General features: G+C 49.0%; 1 protein-coding gene across 5 annotated transcripts in view; it reads right to left on the bottom strand.

The window, feature by feature from the left end:
- Positions 1–1,260: 1,260 nt before the first annotated feature.
- LYZL4 (lysozyme like 4) overlaps positions 1,261–14,928 on the bottom strand; it is a 48,782-nt gene continuing 35,114 nt past the window's right edge. The window contains exons 4-11 of one of the 5 annotated variants that reach the window (XM_082413003.1): positions 11,247–11,352; positions 10,421–10,570; positions 9,770–9,881; positions 8,516–8,753; positions 7,060–7,301; positions 6,806–6,955; positions 3,487–3,565; positions 1,261–1,956 (exon numbers count right to left, since the gene is read on the bottom strand). In XM_082413003.1, the coding sequence (XP_082269129.1) occupies positions 1,887–1,956; positions 3,487–3,565; positions 6,806–6,955; positions 7,060–7,198 (438 nt within the window). In that variant the 5' untranslated portion in view covers positions 7,199–7,301; positions 8,516–8,753; positions 9,770–9,881; positions 10,421–10,570; positions 11,247–11,352 and the 3' untranslated portion in view covers positions 1,261–1,886. Of the gene's footprint in view, positions 1,957–3,486; positions 3,566–6,805; positions 6,956–7,059; positions 9,211–9,769; positions 9,882–10,420; positions 10,571–11,246; positions 11,611–14,928 lie in introns of those variants that run through there. The other 4 variants (XM_082413002.1, XM_082413004.1, XM_082413006.1 and 1 more) reach the window with 4 other exon arrangements.

Below are 14,928 nucleotides of genomic sequence, written 5' to 3'. Positions count from 1 at the left end.
TGGTTCTGGGATCCCTGTCATAGGCATGGAAATATTAGACCACAAAATATTAAGTGAAAAAAGCAAGATACAGAACTGTATACACAGTAGTAGTTCATGTTTATAAGGAAAAAAATGTGCCCACACCCACAATGAAGTCGGGAAGAGCACATATGAAGAGATTGACACCAACCACCCCCGCGGCAGGGTGCCCTCAACTGCGTCTACGTAACAATAATGAAAACTTCTGTTTCCAGTGGGGGGATGCCGAGCGTTTTAAATTTCCTTCCTTATGACTCTCTGTACTCTCCAAGTTCTCCTTATGAAATGTATGTTGTTTAGTTTTAAAAGTGCAGAAAACGAAAAGGGGGCAGCCGCAAACAGGCACTACAGCATTCTTTGTAACGGTTTAAAAAGTGGCAGTATCTAACAATCTGACAGTAGGGGGGAAAGTTAAGTAAAATCTGGTGTGTTCATCCAACGGCATGTTAACTGGCCTTAAGATTTCATTCTGAAGGCTCTAGCACCTTGGTGAAGATGTTGCAGACAGGCTCTCTCTGGGCCACTTCCATTCTTCCCCTCCTGTACAAGGGTCCCCCGTCATAGCTTGGGTTCCCGCAGATGAACTGGCTTCTGAGGAGCAGGGCTTCTGCTTCTACTATTGCTCCCGTGTCTCAGGCATGTGCGCCCTGGGAGCCCAGACTGCCACCTGCAGCTCCACTCCGTGCAAGGATTCTGTGAGCCACGAAGCTTTGGAAATAAACCCCTTTCTTCTTACAATGGAAATACATGTAGGGAAAGGTTCATTACCATGTTCTTCCTTTCTAAAAAGTGAGGTACAAAACTCTCTCTAGAGCATTATCACAGCCTTGTTGGAAAAGCAGAAAAACCCCAATCAGAAAAAAAGACCGAAAGGGAATGCAACCAAAGCATGACAGTGACTGATGGTCTTTGGCTTCTAAGATCACGGGAGGACTCTTCTTGTTTACGTTTCTGTCTTTTGCACAATTTCTCTAATACAAGTACGTGTTGACAAGTTTTTAAAACTTAACATTTTATAAGAAAGATCAACTGTCACCAGAGTCTCTCCACAAAAGTGCAGAGAGGATTTTTTTTTTAACTTTTAAAAAAAAATTTAATTAATTTATTTATTTATTTTTGGCTGTGTTGGGTCTTCGTTTCTGTGCGAAGGCTTTCTCTAGTTGTGGCGAGCAGGGGCCACTCTTCACCGCGGTGCACAGGCTTCTCACTATCGCGGACTCTCTTCTTGCGGAGCACAAGCTCCAGACGCGCAGGCTTAGTAGTTGTGGCTCACGGGCCTAGTTGCTCTGCGGCATGTGGGATCTTCCCAGACCAGGGCTCAAACCCGTGTCCCCTGCATTGGCAGGCAGATTCTCAACCACTGCGCCACCAGGGAAGCCCCAGAGAGGATTTTTGTGGTCTCCTCACTGCCACCTGTGTCCCAGTGTGGACACCGTAGCTGGAGCTGGGGGTCCTGCTGGCACTGGCGTCTCTTCCTCTCTTCTTTGACTCCCCTTTCCGTCCTCTGTATCTTTTCTTCCTTTCTCTATTAATATTGACATTCATGGGCACATCTTATTTTCCAGATGTTTTCCTTCCTTCGAATCCTCCCCTGAGATTAAATAATAAGGAAGCATGATAATGGTAAATAATGATTTTCATCGTAACAATCACAGTATAATAGGACAAGTGGAGCCCTTTGACCCAGGTTGAATAACTAGTGGTTTATTCTGCATCCTGCATCCCTGGATGAAGCAAATTTTGCCCTTTTCCATCTGGAGCCATCAAGCGGTGAGATAATCAAAGGGATGAGTGAAGGCAGTGAACAGGAGAGCATCTTCACCAGGAAGATGCCAGCGGCAAGTGCAGCGAGGGCTTCCCAGTAGCTACAGCTTGCATCCGTCCAACCACCGCTCCAGAGTGTCGGAGTGCTGGCAGTTGAGGGTCCAGGAGGTCCTGCGGGGAGGAAGGCCAGGGAGAGTGAACCGGAGGGGGCTCCGCATAGTCACAGCTCGGCATCTCCAGGGAGCTCAGCTCCCGCTGGCCCATTTACACCCGCTGCCTGGCCCCTGGAGCGTTTGAGTGGGCGCAGTTCTGAAAGCTTTCTTGCATCCCAAGTATGTCTCTCTCGCTGGCTGGCTCCACCACCCGCTGGCATGAGGGCTGGTGCTCCCTCCATCCTGCTCACAACGTCTCCCCTTCCCATAAACCCCACACTGCAAGATGGGGAGGCCGAGCTGTGAACTGCGAAACCCTTCTCCAACCCTGCAAAGCATTTGTAACTTCTCTGAAGTGAGCATCAGAGAAGCTCTGTGACATGTATGGCGAGTACTTGGCAGATCCTAGTTCTGAAACAGGAACACTTGTCCCAGGGCCATGGCCTCTTGTTACCTTTCCATGCACCTGCTTCACCCCTCACCTTCCAAAATTCCTTCCAGCTCCTCAACCTAGGTCAGCTGGACTGAGTTTCTCTAATCTTTTCTCCTGGTCCTCCAAACATGACCCTCCTCTTCCCAGCCCCTTGGCCAGAATCCAGACCCCAGGTCCTCCTCTCCCATCCTAGAAGTGGCGGGAGTCACCAGGCCACTGCAGACCATTAGACATCAGTTCGTCCCATCCCTCGACCGGGCATGAAGCTCCATGAGTCTTCCAGGGTAGGGGGTCACACAGTTGGAGAAGGGGTGGTGACCCCCTGGCCCTCATAGTTACAAAGCAGCAGGGAAAACACACACAGACGTATTTTCAGAAATTGCAGCGCCCTCCATAGCCCCTGGCAGGTACTGCAGAAGGGACTCCTTGGGGAGGCGGGTGAGGGGGGCCTGGGTCTTCTCCCTTCCTGTCCGCCCCAAGTTCCACAGAGCAGCCTGATCTGAGCTTTGGAAAAGCTGTGGCAGCTTATTAGCTTAATAAGAGCTCACTTCACTGGGAATCCTGAGCAAGTAAGAGGCCTTGATCAGACTGGCCCAGCACATCTCTATTTAGTGCCATACAATGAAGATGGTTTTAGCTCATTAGTGCTTACCCTAGGGGGCCAGCCAAGCTTCCAAATTAATTGGAAGGTCAAGACTATGCACGAAAGATATTTCCAACACTCAGAAGACAGTTAACATTAACAAGAGGATTCCCACTTTAAAATGCAATCTATTAAATTAGTGAGAAAAATAGGTTAACGAATAAGTGGTGTTGAGACCACCGACCAGCCGTTTGAAAAATATGAGGGCGAATGCCCTGTCTCACTTTTTAATACCAAAATAAATTCCAAGAAGGACCAACATTTAAGTATAAAACCATGACAATTCTATTTTATAATTTATTTAACAAAAACTTAACACAGGGTATTTTGTGCCAGGGACTGTTCTAATATAGAAGAAAACATGGCTTGATTTCTTTAGACTCTTTCATCTTAATCTTGGTTGCTATACACTTACAGTCCCAAACCAGTGGGACTTGATGAGTGGGTGAAAGTCATTAATACAGGCTACTTACCACGCTCCCATTCCTCTTTTTCCTTTTACAATTTTCTTGGCACATTCAATTGTCTCTTTTAAATTTGGATTCAGTAAAGCTGTGAAGGAAATGAAGTGGAATGATACCATGTCACCACTCGGCAGCTAAGTCAGAGTGATGTCAAGGAAGCTACCAGGGGCTCACGTTAGAGAGGCTTCCATGTGATTCCAAGAATAAATCTATCCCTGTATTTTTCTCAGAGAGCACTGGGAAGCAGCAGGATGTGGTCATCTTTTACTAAATCTATTGATTTTTTCTTATAATTCTTATAACGATATTTTCATTAAAAATGTATATGATGGGGACTTCCCTGGTGGTCCAATGGTAAAGAATCTGCCTTCCAATGCAGGGGACATGGGTTTGATCCCTGGTCGGGGAACTAAGATCCCACATGCTGCGGAGCAACTAAGCCCATGCGCCACAACTAGAGAAGAGAAAACCTGCACGCCACAACTAGAGAGAAGACTGCGCGCCACAAGAAAGAGCCCATGTGCCACAACTAAGATCCAATGCAGCCCAAAAAAATGTATATGTATAGTGAATATCCTGTGCTAGGCTATAGAAGAAGCAGTGGAGATAGAATGAGAAACACAATAAATCCATCCCTGCCTTCATAAAGCCTACAGTCTGGAAGGGGGTAGATAAAGATTATAGACAACTATAATACAAAGGATACCTGGAACCATGGGGGAATGCAGCATTGAGTGGGGACACCTAATTCAAAGTTGAATTAGGGTCAGGGAAGGGTTATTGGGCCAAGTGACATCTAGTGGAGTAGGTAAGGAAGAGGGGTTGAGGACATCACAGAAGGAAAACTGTTCCAGGCAGAAGGAACAGCATGTGAGAGGGCCCAGAGGTGCCCCTGAAGAACCAACATGTCTATGCATCCATCCTTCCATTCCCTCATTGGATCGTGAAACCAAGACCTCCCACCTGGGACCCCCTCCTTCTTGCCCGCACTACAGTCTCCCCGCTTCCATAACCTAGTCTGATTGCTTCTCCTTAAAACATTACTTCATTGCCCCCTCGTTGCCCGGAAAACAGAACCTCAAATCCTTGGCTTAGTCCAACTTTGCCCAACGTGGCTTTCCACTTCCACTGCTTTCCTCCACGACCCCACCATTCAAGACATGTCAAGGGGCAGGAGGCAAAGACAGTGCCAACCCTGATGGTACCGATACCCACAGCTTGGGGGTCATACACAGATCCTCTTCCCAGACTTTGTTCACACTCATCTCCCAACCTGCACCTGCTCATCCAAAAGTACAGTCCTTAAAAGTCTGTCCCTGACCACCTAGCCCACTGTGCCCTCTCCCTTTTTCTGAATAAAACGTCACTTTGATTCAGCACTTATCTGTTATGTACATGCATACAAACATACTTACCTGCAGAGTATGCATGCATACACACATGTATCAGTCCTAATGCCCAACTATCTTGTAAATTATTCAAATAAAGGAAAATTGTGTTCATCAAGCACGAGACACCGTGCTCAGGACTTAAAACTTGTAAAAGCCTTGGAGCACCGCTCACTCCCCCCAAAAAAATCCTCATCCCTATTCTGCTCTGTAGCTCATGGATTAGTTTTGCCCATTTCTAAACTTTACATAAGTGTGTTCATATAGTACGTACGCTGTGTGACTACTTTATTTTATTCAACATTATGTGAAATTTATCCATGTTGTTGCTTATAGCTGTAACTTATTCATTTCCATTAATGTGTGATTAGAAAAAAAAAGAACATATTTAGGAAAACATTCCTTCATGCACTTTGGTTTTTAAAAAGAGTCTGCAAATAAGAATATACCATGATCTATTTATCCATTCAATTGTTGATGGACATTTGCTCCAGGTTTTGGGTTTTATTTAAAAAAAAGAAAAAAAAAAGCTGCTAAGATCAAATAAAATAAAATAAAAGCCTTGTCAGGTAGGTACTATTATTAACTCCATTTTCTTTTTTAAAATTTTATTATTTATTTATTTATTTTTGGCTGCGTTGGGTCTTCGTTGCTTCACGCAGGCTTTCTCTAGTTGCGGTGGCTTCTCGTGTTGCGGAGCATGGGCTATAGGCACGCGGGCTTCAGTAGTTATGGCACGTGGGCTCCAGAGCACAGGCTCAGTGGTTGTAGCCCACGGGCTTAGTTGCCCCATGGCATGTGGGATCTTCCCGGACCAGGGATCAAACCCGTGTCCCCGGCATTGGCAGGCGGATTCTTAACCACTGCACCACCAAGGAAGTCCCATAACTCCATTTTCTAGATAAGAAAACTGAGGCTCAAATCACATAACTAGTAGGAGGTAGAGCCAATATTCTGTCTGGCTTCAAAGCCTATGCTTTTTCTGTTTCCCACCTTGCCTGACAGGAAAACTATGCGATCCCTCTGAATTGCCCCCAGTACTTAGCACAAGGTCTAGCCCCTCCAGATGGTGCCTTGTGAGTCCTGTTGGCTTGTGGTTACAAATTCCCAGGGAAGACTGTCTTTCCCCTGTCTTTAGAGTGTCTTCCCTTTGGGGTTTTCTAGCTCACCCCTTTCAGCTGACAGGGTAGCTCTCAGGGGTCTCAGGTCTCTTCGGAGGTCGCCAGTGCACCTCCGTACCTTGCTCAGACCCTGTCTACACAGTGACCTCAAACCCCCAGGGTCATCATCGGCTTCAGCCTTCACTTACCTATCTGCATTTTTGCTCCTCTTTTTAGCCTCTAGGGATGTCTTACTTTCTTGCCAGCTCAGCTAGGTACTTTAAAAGATGGGGGTTTTTTGGTTTTGTTTTTTTACTTTTTTAACATTTTCTCCAGTGGGAGGGTTCTTCAGGATATCTAGTCCACCGTATTTTCATCACGGCACTCAACACCACCTCTATTACAGATAATTGTACTGGAGTCTGGAGATCAACATACTGAACCTTCCTATGAGACATAAGTGACAGCCCGTCTTCTCCCGGTGATCACTCTGCCTGTCAAAGCGGCAGCCTCCGCTCCCCTTGAAGAAGAGTGTCTTCTACATTAGGCCCAGCCGGAGCCCTCCGCCCTCACCCGTCAGGCTCCTCCCTGCCTCCCCCTCTGCCCACCTGGACGTGGGTCTCCATCGCTGCGTCCCAGGCTGCCGCAGCCCCTTCCCCTCGCGGACCTTTGGCCGTGCAGTGCTCTGCCCGGCCTCCCTGGGGTCCACCCTGGATTTGGCTCAGCCCCGTCTTTGCCAGGCCCTCCTCCTCCCGGCTCCAAACTTGTAAACGCTGGCCAGCCCTCTGAGCTCAACGCGGCCGCCCCCGGGCCCCAGGGTGGAAGGAGGGAGGGACCTACCAGAGCAGGACACGTGGCAGCGGTTCTTGCCGTGGTCACACCAGTCACTGTTGCGGATCTGAAAGAGGCCGTAGCCGGTGTAGCCACCGCGCAAGCTGTCGTAGGCAGCAGTGGGGTTGAACTTGCTCTCAAAATAAGCCAGGCACACCCCTAAGATGGAATGGGAGGGGTGTGGCTCAGAGAAGAGCTGGGGAAGCCTGGGCAGGGGGCAGTGGGAAAAGACGTGAGGAGTGGGGCTGAGAGGGGCTACTCACAGTTTTCGAGGCTGTAGCCCTCAAAATCACTCAGGCCTCCTTCGTGGAGCTTCTTAGCCACCACACAGCGCCCCAAGACTGCAGCGCCACTTGGAACCACCAGGTACCCGATGAGGGAGAGCACCATGGACGCCTTCATCCTCTCCAGCTCAGGGTGACGGCCGCCAGGTGAGTGGACGGAGTCACAGGTAATTCCCACCGAGATCACTGGGACTCTGGCCGAAGAGAAGGGCGCTGTGGGACTGGGGGTGTGCAATTCAGTGCGTTCAGAAAAAGGGGATGCCCTCCTGGCTTAATCATAATACTTCTTCCCATCCTAATTCCGTGTTTCGTGTCACTGCAAACCCATGGTACCCGAGGCCCTGCCTCTCCTCCTCCCCTTCACCTCCAGTTTTCTCAGGAAACTGCTCTCTCCAAGGTCTCCTTCCCACCCCCCAACCCCCATTCTTTCCCTCCAGCAAAACCCAATGGATGCTTCTTGTTTTTTTTCGCACTCATTTCTCCTTGACAGTAGGTACAGATGCTCAAAAATGCTTTCTTCCTCTTTACTGTGAAAGCAGAGCTTGTTCACGAAACACATTTTGGAAAATAGAAAATGAGAAAAGAAAAAAATAATTCATCATGGTCCCACCATGATAGGCACAACAGACACTGTCATGTTGAATTACTTCCGCCGTTGCCTTTTATCCTGGAATCTATTCTGAGCTGTGGTCTTAACCTTTACACAGTCTTGACTCCAGATTTTCTACAAACCAAACTCCAGTGACCTTTTCCCTCGCTGTCCTCACGAGGAGACCCGGTCCAGCCCGGACCTGCCAGTGATTAGCTGGGTCGTTATTGGAAAGAGCAGAGAAGTCTCTTAGCCTCACAGCGCCTCTGCTTTCACACCTGTCTTCCTCTTGTTCACCTTCACACCGTCACATTCACCTTGCGCATTTCTTTGTACCTGCCCATCTCATTCCCACCCAGGTCCTTTGCACCTGCTATTCCTTCTGCCCGGAACGTGATTCTCCCAACCACCGCAGAGCTTGCTATTTCCTGTCATGGTCTCAGCTCAGACAAGCTCACTACTTTAAATAGGATTGTCTGACCACTGCCCCATCCCAGAAAATAGTTTTCATTTTCTTCACAATATAAGTCAATTTCAGAAAGTTCCTTGTTCATTTATTCATTCATTTGTCTACCTCCCATATCAGAGTGTAAGCACCAGGCATGCAGAAAACTGGCCTGTCTTGTCCTCTGCTTTAGCCTCAGAACTTAGAACAGAACCTGGGGCACAGTAGGTGCTCAGTGAACCTTTGATGAATGAATGAATGAATGAATGATTGAACAAAAACCTACTCTTCCCAACAGAAGTGTCATCGGATGAGCAATAAGTGAATGTGCTGATGAGCATCTCCTGCAGCTGGGAATAGTCATGCCTGTCCCAGTTCGTGCCCACCGTACACCCACTTACCGTCCTTCTGCAGGCTCTTGGTGCCTCCTCGGGGGAAGGGAAGCAGCCACTGCGATAGGCTCAACGTTTATTGCAGGAAAGTCGCTCTATCTACACTCCGCTCCCTGGAGTTTTCAGATGTCACTTCCTTGATAACCCGTTTGCCTTCACCCAAGAGCTTCCAAACCATAAGTCCTTCTTCGTGACCTGCTCTTCTAGAATCTTTTCTATGACATCAGTTGCTATGCACCAGGGTATTCTGAAACAGGGAGGGGTTGGCCACCAGCACATCTGTATTAGTTTTCTATTGCTGCTATAACAAGTCACCTCCAACTTAGCAGCTAAAACAACACAAATGTATGAACTTAAAGTTCTATAAGTCAGAAGTCTAACAGGGCTCACCAGGCTAAAAGCAAGGTGTTGGCAGGGCCATGCTCCTTTCTGGGGACCCTAAAGGAGGATCCACTCCCTTGCTCATTTGGGCTGTTGGCAGAATACAGTCCTTGTAGCTGTAGCACCGAGATCTCTGTTTCCTTGCCAGCTGTCAGCTGAGGGTCATTCCCAGCTGCCAGGGGCCATCTGCATTCCTGGGCTCTACCTCCTTCCTCTATCTTCAAAGACAGCAAGGGTGGGTGAAAACTCTCTTTCACGCTGAATCTCATCTGCCTCTCCTTCCATTGTTGTATCTCATGGACTCACCTTCTGCCTCCCCTCCTGCTTTTAAAGACACATGTGATTACACTGGCTCACCCAGACTCTCCGGAGGGTACGTTCATTTCTACTATGGGGCACCCACATGCTGCTTCTGGGAGCTTTTCCAGGGGAGCGGCCCTGGCTGGGTCCTGGGATCCCCAGTAGCTCTGATGCTATAATCCCTCTCCCAGGAATAATGCATCAGCACCCATTCCTCACTGACCATGACCTAACTGAATTTGCATGAGGGGAGAAAGCTGTGGCCTTGGGAGTCAATATTATAAGTACTTATTGTTATCTGGACATTCTCTGGGTTCCGGGAGTGGGAGGGCATGTGCTTGCTCTGAGGAAGGCGCACTGTGGGACCATCCTCTCCTGCAGCCCTAGAACCTGAGGTAGTTTCCTTCCCTCCCTGGCCTGTATTAATTACAAAGGGGGAAATGTGCTTTGCGTGGAGAAATCTGGACGGCACCACTCTAACCAAGGTGTCAGGCTTGGCACTGACAGTAGTGGGATGGCCTGACATTACATGTCACTCGTGCCCTACGGGGGAAGCTACACAACATCACACTGGCCCCTCACCTTCTGTTCCCCAGGCCCGGTGACCCAGGAAAAGGCATCAATCATTAAGCTCCATGGTCCTGAGTCTTCCAGCAAAGCTGCTAGGATCCCTCCTCCCACAAGTGGAGAACACCTGCGTATACAAGAAGGCCACCTTTAGCTCCAGAATGCAGAGATGTGCGCATAAGGGGGCCCCTGCCAACTGTTCCATCACAGCTTTGGTTTTTGTAAAGATCATTTGTCAACTATAATCCAACTGTAAGATAAATTTGGCCGCTTCAAGTCCCAAGTCCACTACAGGAGCCAGGATCCCTGAACTGGGGCCAGGATCAGCCACTTCTAAGTCGGGGATAGGAAGCCAGCCCTGAATCCCTGAGTTTCACCTGCTCTCGCAGGGTTGAGCCCTCTCGGTTTGTCCCAGCCCTGGGCCCTAGCCGGACTTCTCCTGAGCCTTCCCCAACAGATGGATCTCCATCTGCTCCTCAGACATCGCCCGATAACACAATCTATAATTACATTTGTATGTGTGTCAATATCTGCATCTATATCTGTACAGCGTCTACAAAAAAAAAAAAAAAATGCCTGGAGACAAGAAAAGATGCTGGCCAGCCAATCCTACAGACACTCAAAAACATTCAAGGTAGAAGTTCCCTTTGAAATGATCTAGTTTACCTGTTCTCAAAAGTGTTTCTTGCCAGTGAAGCCAGTCTCATGCAGAAACCCTCGATGCCAGCTCACCTTCTTTGCTGCCTTTGCAAGTGGCCCATAGGGACGATATCAGGGCTTGAGGAAGATGCATCCAGTTCATCATGTTATTCATATCTGAGGAAGGCAGAAACAGGACCAGGTCCGGAACTCAGGGCTTCTGAGCCCGAAGAAAGAGGTCTGAGAATACATTTTTGGTCGTCCAGCCAAAACCATTCCTCCCTAAAAGAACCTCAGTAGTGGGCAGGGAGCCCTGAATTGGGCAGGACCCCTGTCTCTGGCCTAGGGATGGGTGTATGACCTAGTTCTGGCCCGTAGGATGTAAGGGGAAATGCACTGAGGAGAGGGCTCCTGGGAATGATTTCCCTTTGGTAACAGAGACAAGGAAGGAGAGAGTCCCATTCAAGGCCACCCTGCTTCCTCTTTGAACTGAGCCGCACAAGGCATGATGCTGCCATTATTTGACATGAGGGGACCTAGAAAATGACACTGATACCAAATCAGAGCCGGGCACCCCGATCCCTGAATCACTATCAGCAGGCGCCCATCTCCAGACTTCTTCTTACGCAAGAAAAACAAAGCTCTGTGGCGTGAGTCCCCTTTTGTCACGCATTGTACCTGCTGCTGAAAGCATCTCTGACAGATTCAAGGGATTTGTGTAAATCTGCCACACGTTTATTTTCAAATCCAAGCATTTTTAGCTGTGCTGTTGCTTCCCTACTTTAAAAAGATATTTTTAAACTTCATCTGAAATGGCATAAGAAAGAAAACAGCCCAACTTTTGTGTACTCACTGAGTGGTTGTCTGAGGCAAAGTGTGTTCGCCGAAAGGGGGAGAGGAGAGGAGGTGTTTTCTTTTATGAATATCTTTCCTGTTGCCCGAGTAGAAACGAAACTTCCCTCGGCTGCAGAGATGGAAGGAGAAAGACTTCAGGCTGAGCTGAGACAGACTCTGAGCAGGAAGCAAGCAGGGGACACATCATGACCATAAGTGCCGGCATCGCAGAAGGCAGGCACCAATCCCGACCCGGGAGCTACTGGGCCCCCATCAAAAAGGGGCTGAGAAACCACCTCACATCAAACGGCCACCATCACAAAGCAGCTGAGAAACCACCTCACACCAAATGGCCACCATCACAAAGGGGCTGAGAAACCACCTCACACCACAGGGCCCACATCACCAAGGTGATGAGAAACCACCTCACACCAAGGAGCCCACATCACAAAGGGAATGAGAAACCACCTCACACCAAAGAGCCCACATTACAAAGAGGAAAAGAAACCACCTCACACCAAAGAGCCCACATCACCAAGATGATGAGAAACCACCTCACACCAAAGGGTCCACATCACAAAGGGGATGACAAACCACCTCATGTCAAAGAGCTCACATCTCAAATTGGATGACAAACCACCTCACACCAAACAGCCCACATCACAAAGGGGATGAGAAACCACCTCACACCAAAGGGCCCACCTCACAAAGCATATGAGAAACCACCTCACACAAAAGGGCCCACATCACAAAGGGGATGAGAAACAACCTCACACAAAAGGAACGACATCACAAAGGGGATGAGAAACCACCTCACACAAATGGGCCACCGTCACAAAGGGGATGAGAAACCACCTCACACCAAAGGGCCCACATCACAAAGAGGATGAGAAACCACCTCACACCAAAGAGCCCACATCACCAAGGTGATGAGAAACCACCTCACACCACAGAGCCCACATCACAATGGGGATGACAAACCACCTCACACCAAAGGGTCCACATCACAAAAGGGATGACAAAACACCTCATTACAAAGGGCCTACATCACAAAGGGGATGAGAAACCACTTCACACCACAGGGCCCACATCACAAAGGGGATAAGAAACCACCTCACACCATAGGGCCCACGTCACAAAGGGGATGAGAAACAACCTCACACAACAGGAACGACATCACAAACGGGATGACACACCACCTCACATCAAACTGTCCACATCAGAAAGGGTATGGGAAACCACCTCACACCACAGGGCCCCAATGACAAAGGGGATGAGAAACCACCTCACACCACAGGGCCCACATCACAAAAGGGATGACAAAACACCTCACTACAAAGGGCCCACATCACAATGGGGATGAGAAACCACTTCACACCACATGGCCCACATCACAAAGGGCATGAGAAACCACTTCACACAACAGGGCCCACATCACAAAGGGGATGACAAAGCTCCTCACACCATCTGGCCCACATCACAAAGGGGATGAGAAACCACCTCACACCAAAGAGCCCACATCTCGAAGTGGATGACAAACCACCTCACAGCAAAGGGCCCTCATCACAAAGGGGATGAGAAACAACCTCACACAACAGGAACGACATCACAAAGGGGATGAGAAACCACCTCACACCAAAGGGCCCACATCACCAAGGTGATGAGAAACCACCTCACACCAAAGAGCCCACATCACCAAGGTGATGAGAAACCACCTCACACCACAGAGCCCACACAACAATGGGGATGACAAACCACCTCACATCAAAGGATCCACATCACAAAAGGGATGACAAAACACCACACACCAACATACGCAAATCACAAAGAGGAGAGAAACCACCTCACACCAAAGGGCCCACATCACAAAGGGGATGAGAACCCAGCTCACACCAGAAGGCCCACATCACCAAGGTGATGAGAAACCACCTCACACAAAAGAGCCCACATCACAAAGGGGATAAGAAACCACCTCACACCAAAGGGCCCACATAACAAAGGGGATGAGAAACCACCTCACACCAAAGAGCCCACATCACAAAGGCTATGACACACCACCTCACACCAATGGGCCCACATGACAAAGGGGATGATAAACCACCTCACACCAGAGACCACATCACCAAGGTGATGACAAATCACCTCACACCAAAGGGCCCCCATCACAAAGGGGATGACAAACCACCTCACACCAAGGGGCCCACATCACCAAAGGGATGACAAACCACTTCACACCACAGAGCCCACATCACCAAGATGATGAGAAACCACCTCACACTAAAGCACCCACATCACAAAGGGGATGAGAAACCACCTCACACCAAAGGGCCCTCATCACAAAGGGAATGAGAAACCACCTCACACCAAAGGGGCCACATCACAAAGGGAATGACAAAACACCTCACACCAAAGGGCCCACATCACAAAGGGCATGACAAACCACCTCACACCAAAGGGCCCACTTCACAAAGTACATGACAAATCACCTCACACCAAAGGGCCCACATCACAAAGGAGTTGAGGAACCACCTTACACCAAAGGGCCCACATCACAAAGGGGATGAGAAACCACCTCACACCAAAGAGCCCACATCTCGAAGTGGATGACAAACCACCTCACAGCAAAGGGCCCTCATCACAAAGGGGATGAGAAACAACCTCACACAACAGGAACGACATCACAAAGGGGATGAGAAACCACCTCACACCAAAGGGCCCACATCACCAAGGTGATGAGAAACCACCTCACACCAAAGAGCCCACACCACAATGGGGATGACAAACCACCTCACATCAAAGGATCCACATCACAAAAGGGATGACAAAACACCACACACCAACATACGCAAATCACAATGAGGAGAGAAACCACCTCACACCAAAGGGCCCACATCACAAAGGGGATGAGAACCCAGCTCACACCAGAAGGCCCACATCACCAAGGTGATCAGAAACCACCTCACACAAAAGAGCCCACATCACAAAGGGGATAAGAAACCACCTCACACCAAAGGGCCCACATAACAAAGGGGATGAGAAACCACCTCACACCAAAGAGCCCACATCACAAAGGCTATGACACACCACCTCACACCAATGGGCCCACATGACAAAGGGGATGATAAACCACCTCACACCAGAGACCACATCACCAAGGTGATGACAAATCACCTCGCACCAAAGGGCCCCCATCACAAAGGGGATGACAAACCACCTCACACCAAGGGGCCCACATCACCAAAGGGATGACAAACCACTTCACACCACAGAGCCCACATCACCAAGATGATGAGAAACCACCTCACACTAAAGCACCCACATCACAAAGGGGATGAGAAACCACCTCACACCAAAGGGCCCTCATCACAAAGGGAATGAGAAACCACCTCACACCAAAGGGGCCACATCACAAAGGGAATGACAAAACACCTCACACCAAAGGGCCCACATCACAAAGGGCATGACAAACCACCTCAAATCAAAGGGCCCGTATCACAAATGGAATGAGGAACCACCTCACACTGAAGGGCCCACATCACAAAGGGGATGAGAAACCACATCACACCAAAGAGCCCTCATCACGAAGGGGATGACACACCACCTCACATCGAACGGTCCACATCACAAACGGTATGAGAAACCACCTCACACCACACGGCACCATTGACAAAGGGGATGAGAAACCACCTCACACCAATGGG

The sequence above is a fragment of the Balaenoptera physalus genome (genome assembly GCF_965194825.1).
Source record: "Balaenoptera physalus genome assembly, chromosome: 11".
In the NCBI taxonomy this organism is placed as follows: domain Eukaryota; kingdom Metazoa; phylum Chordata; class Mammalia; order Artiodactyla; family Balaenopteridae; genus Balaenoptera; species Balaenoptera physalus.
The sequence above is the reverse complement of the archived record's forward strand: the minus strand, read 5'-3'. Positions and strand labels throughout refer to the sequence as shown.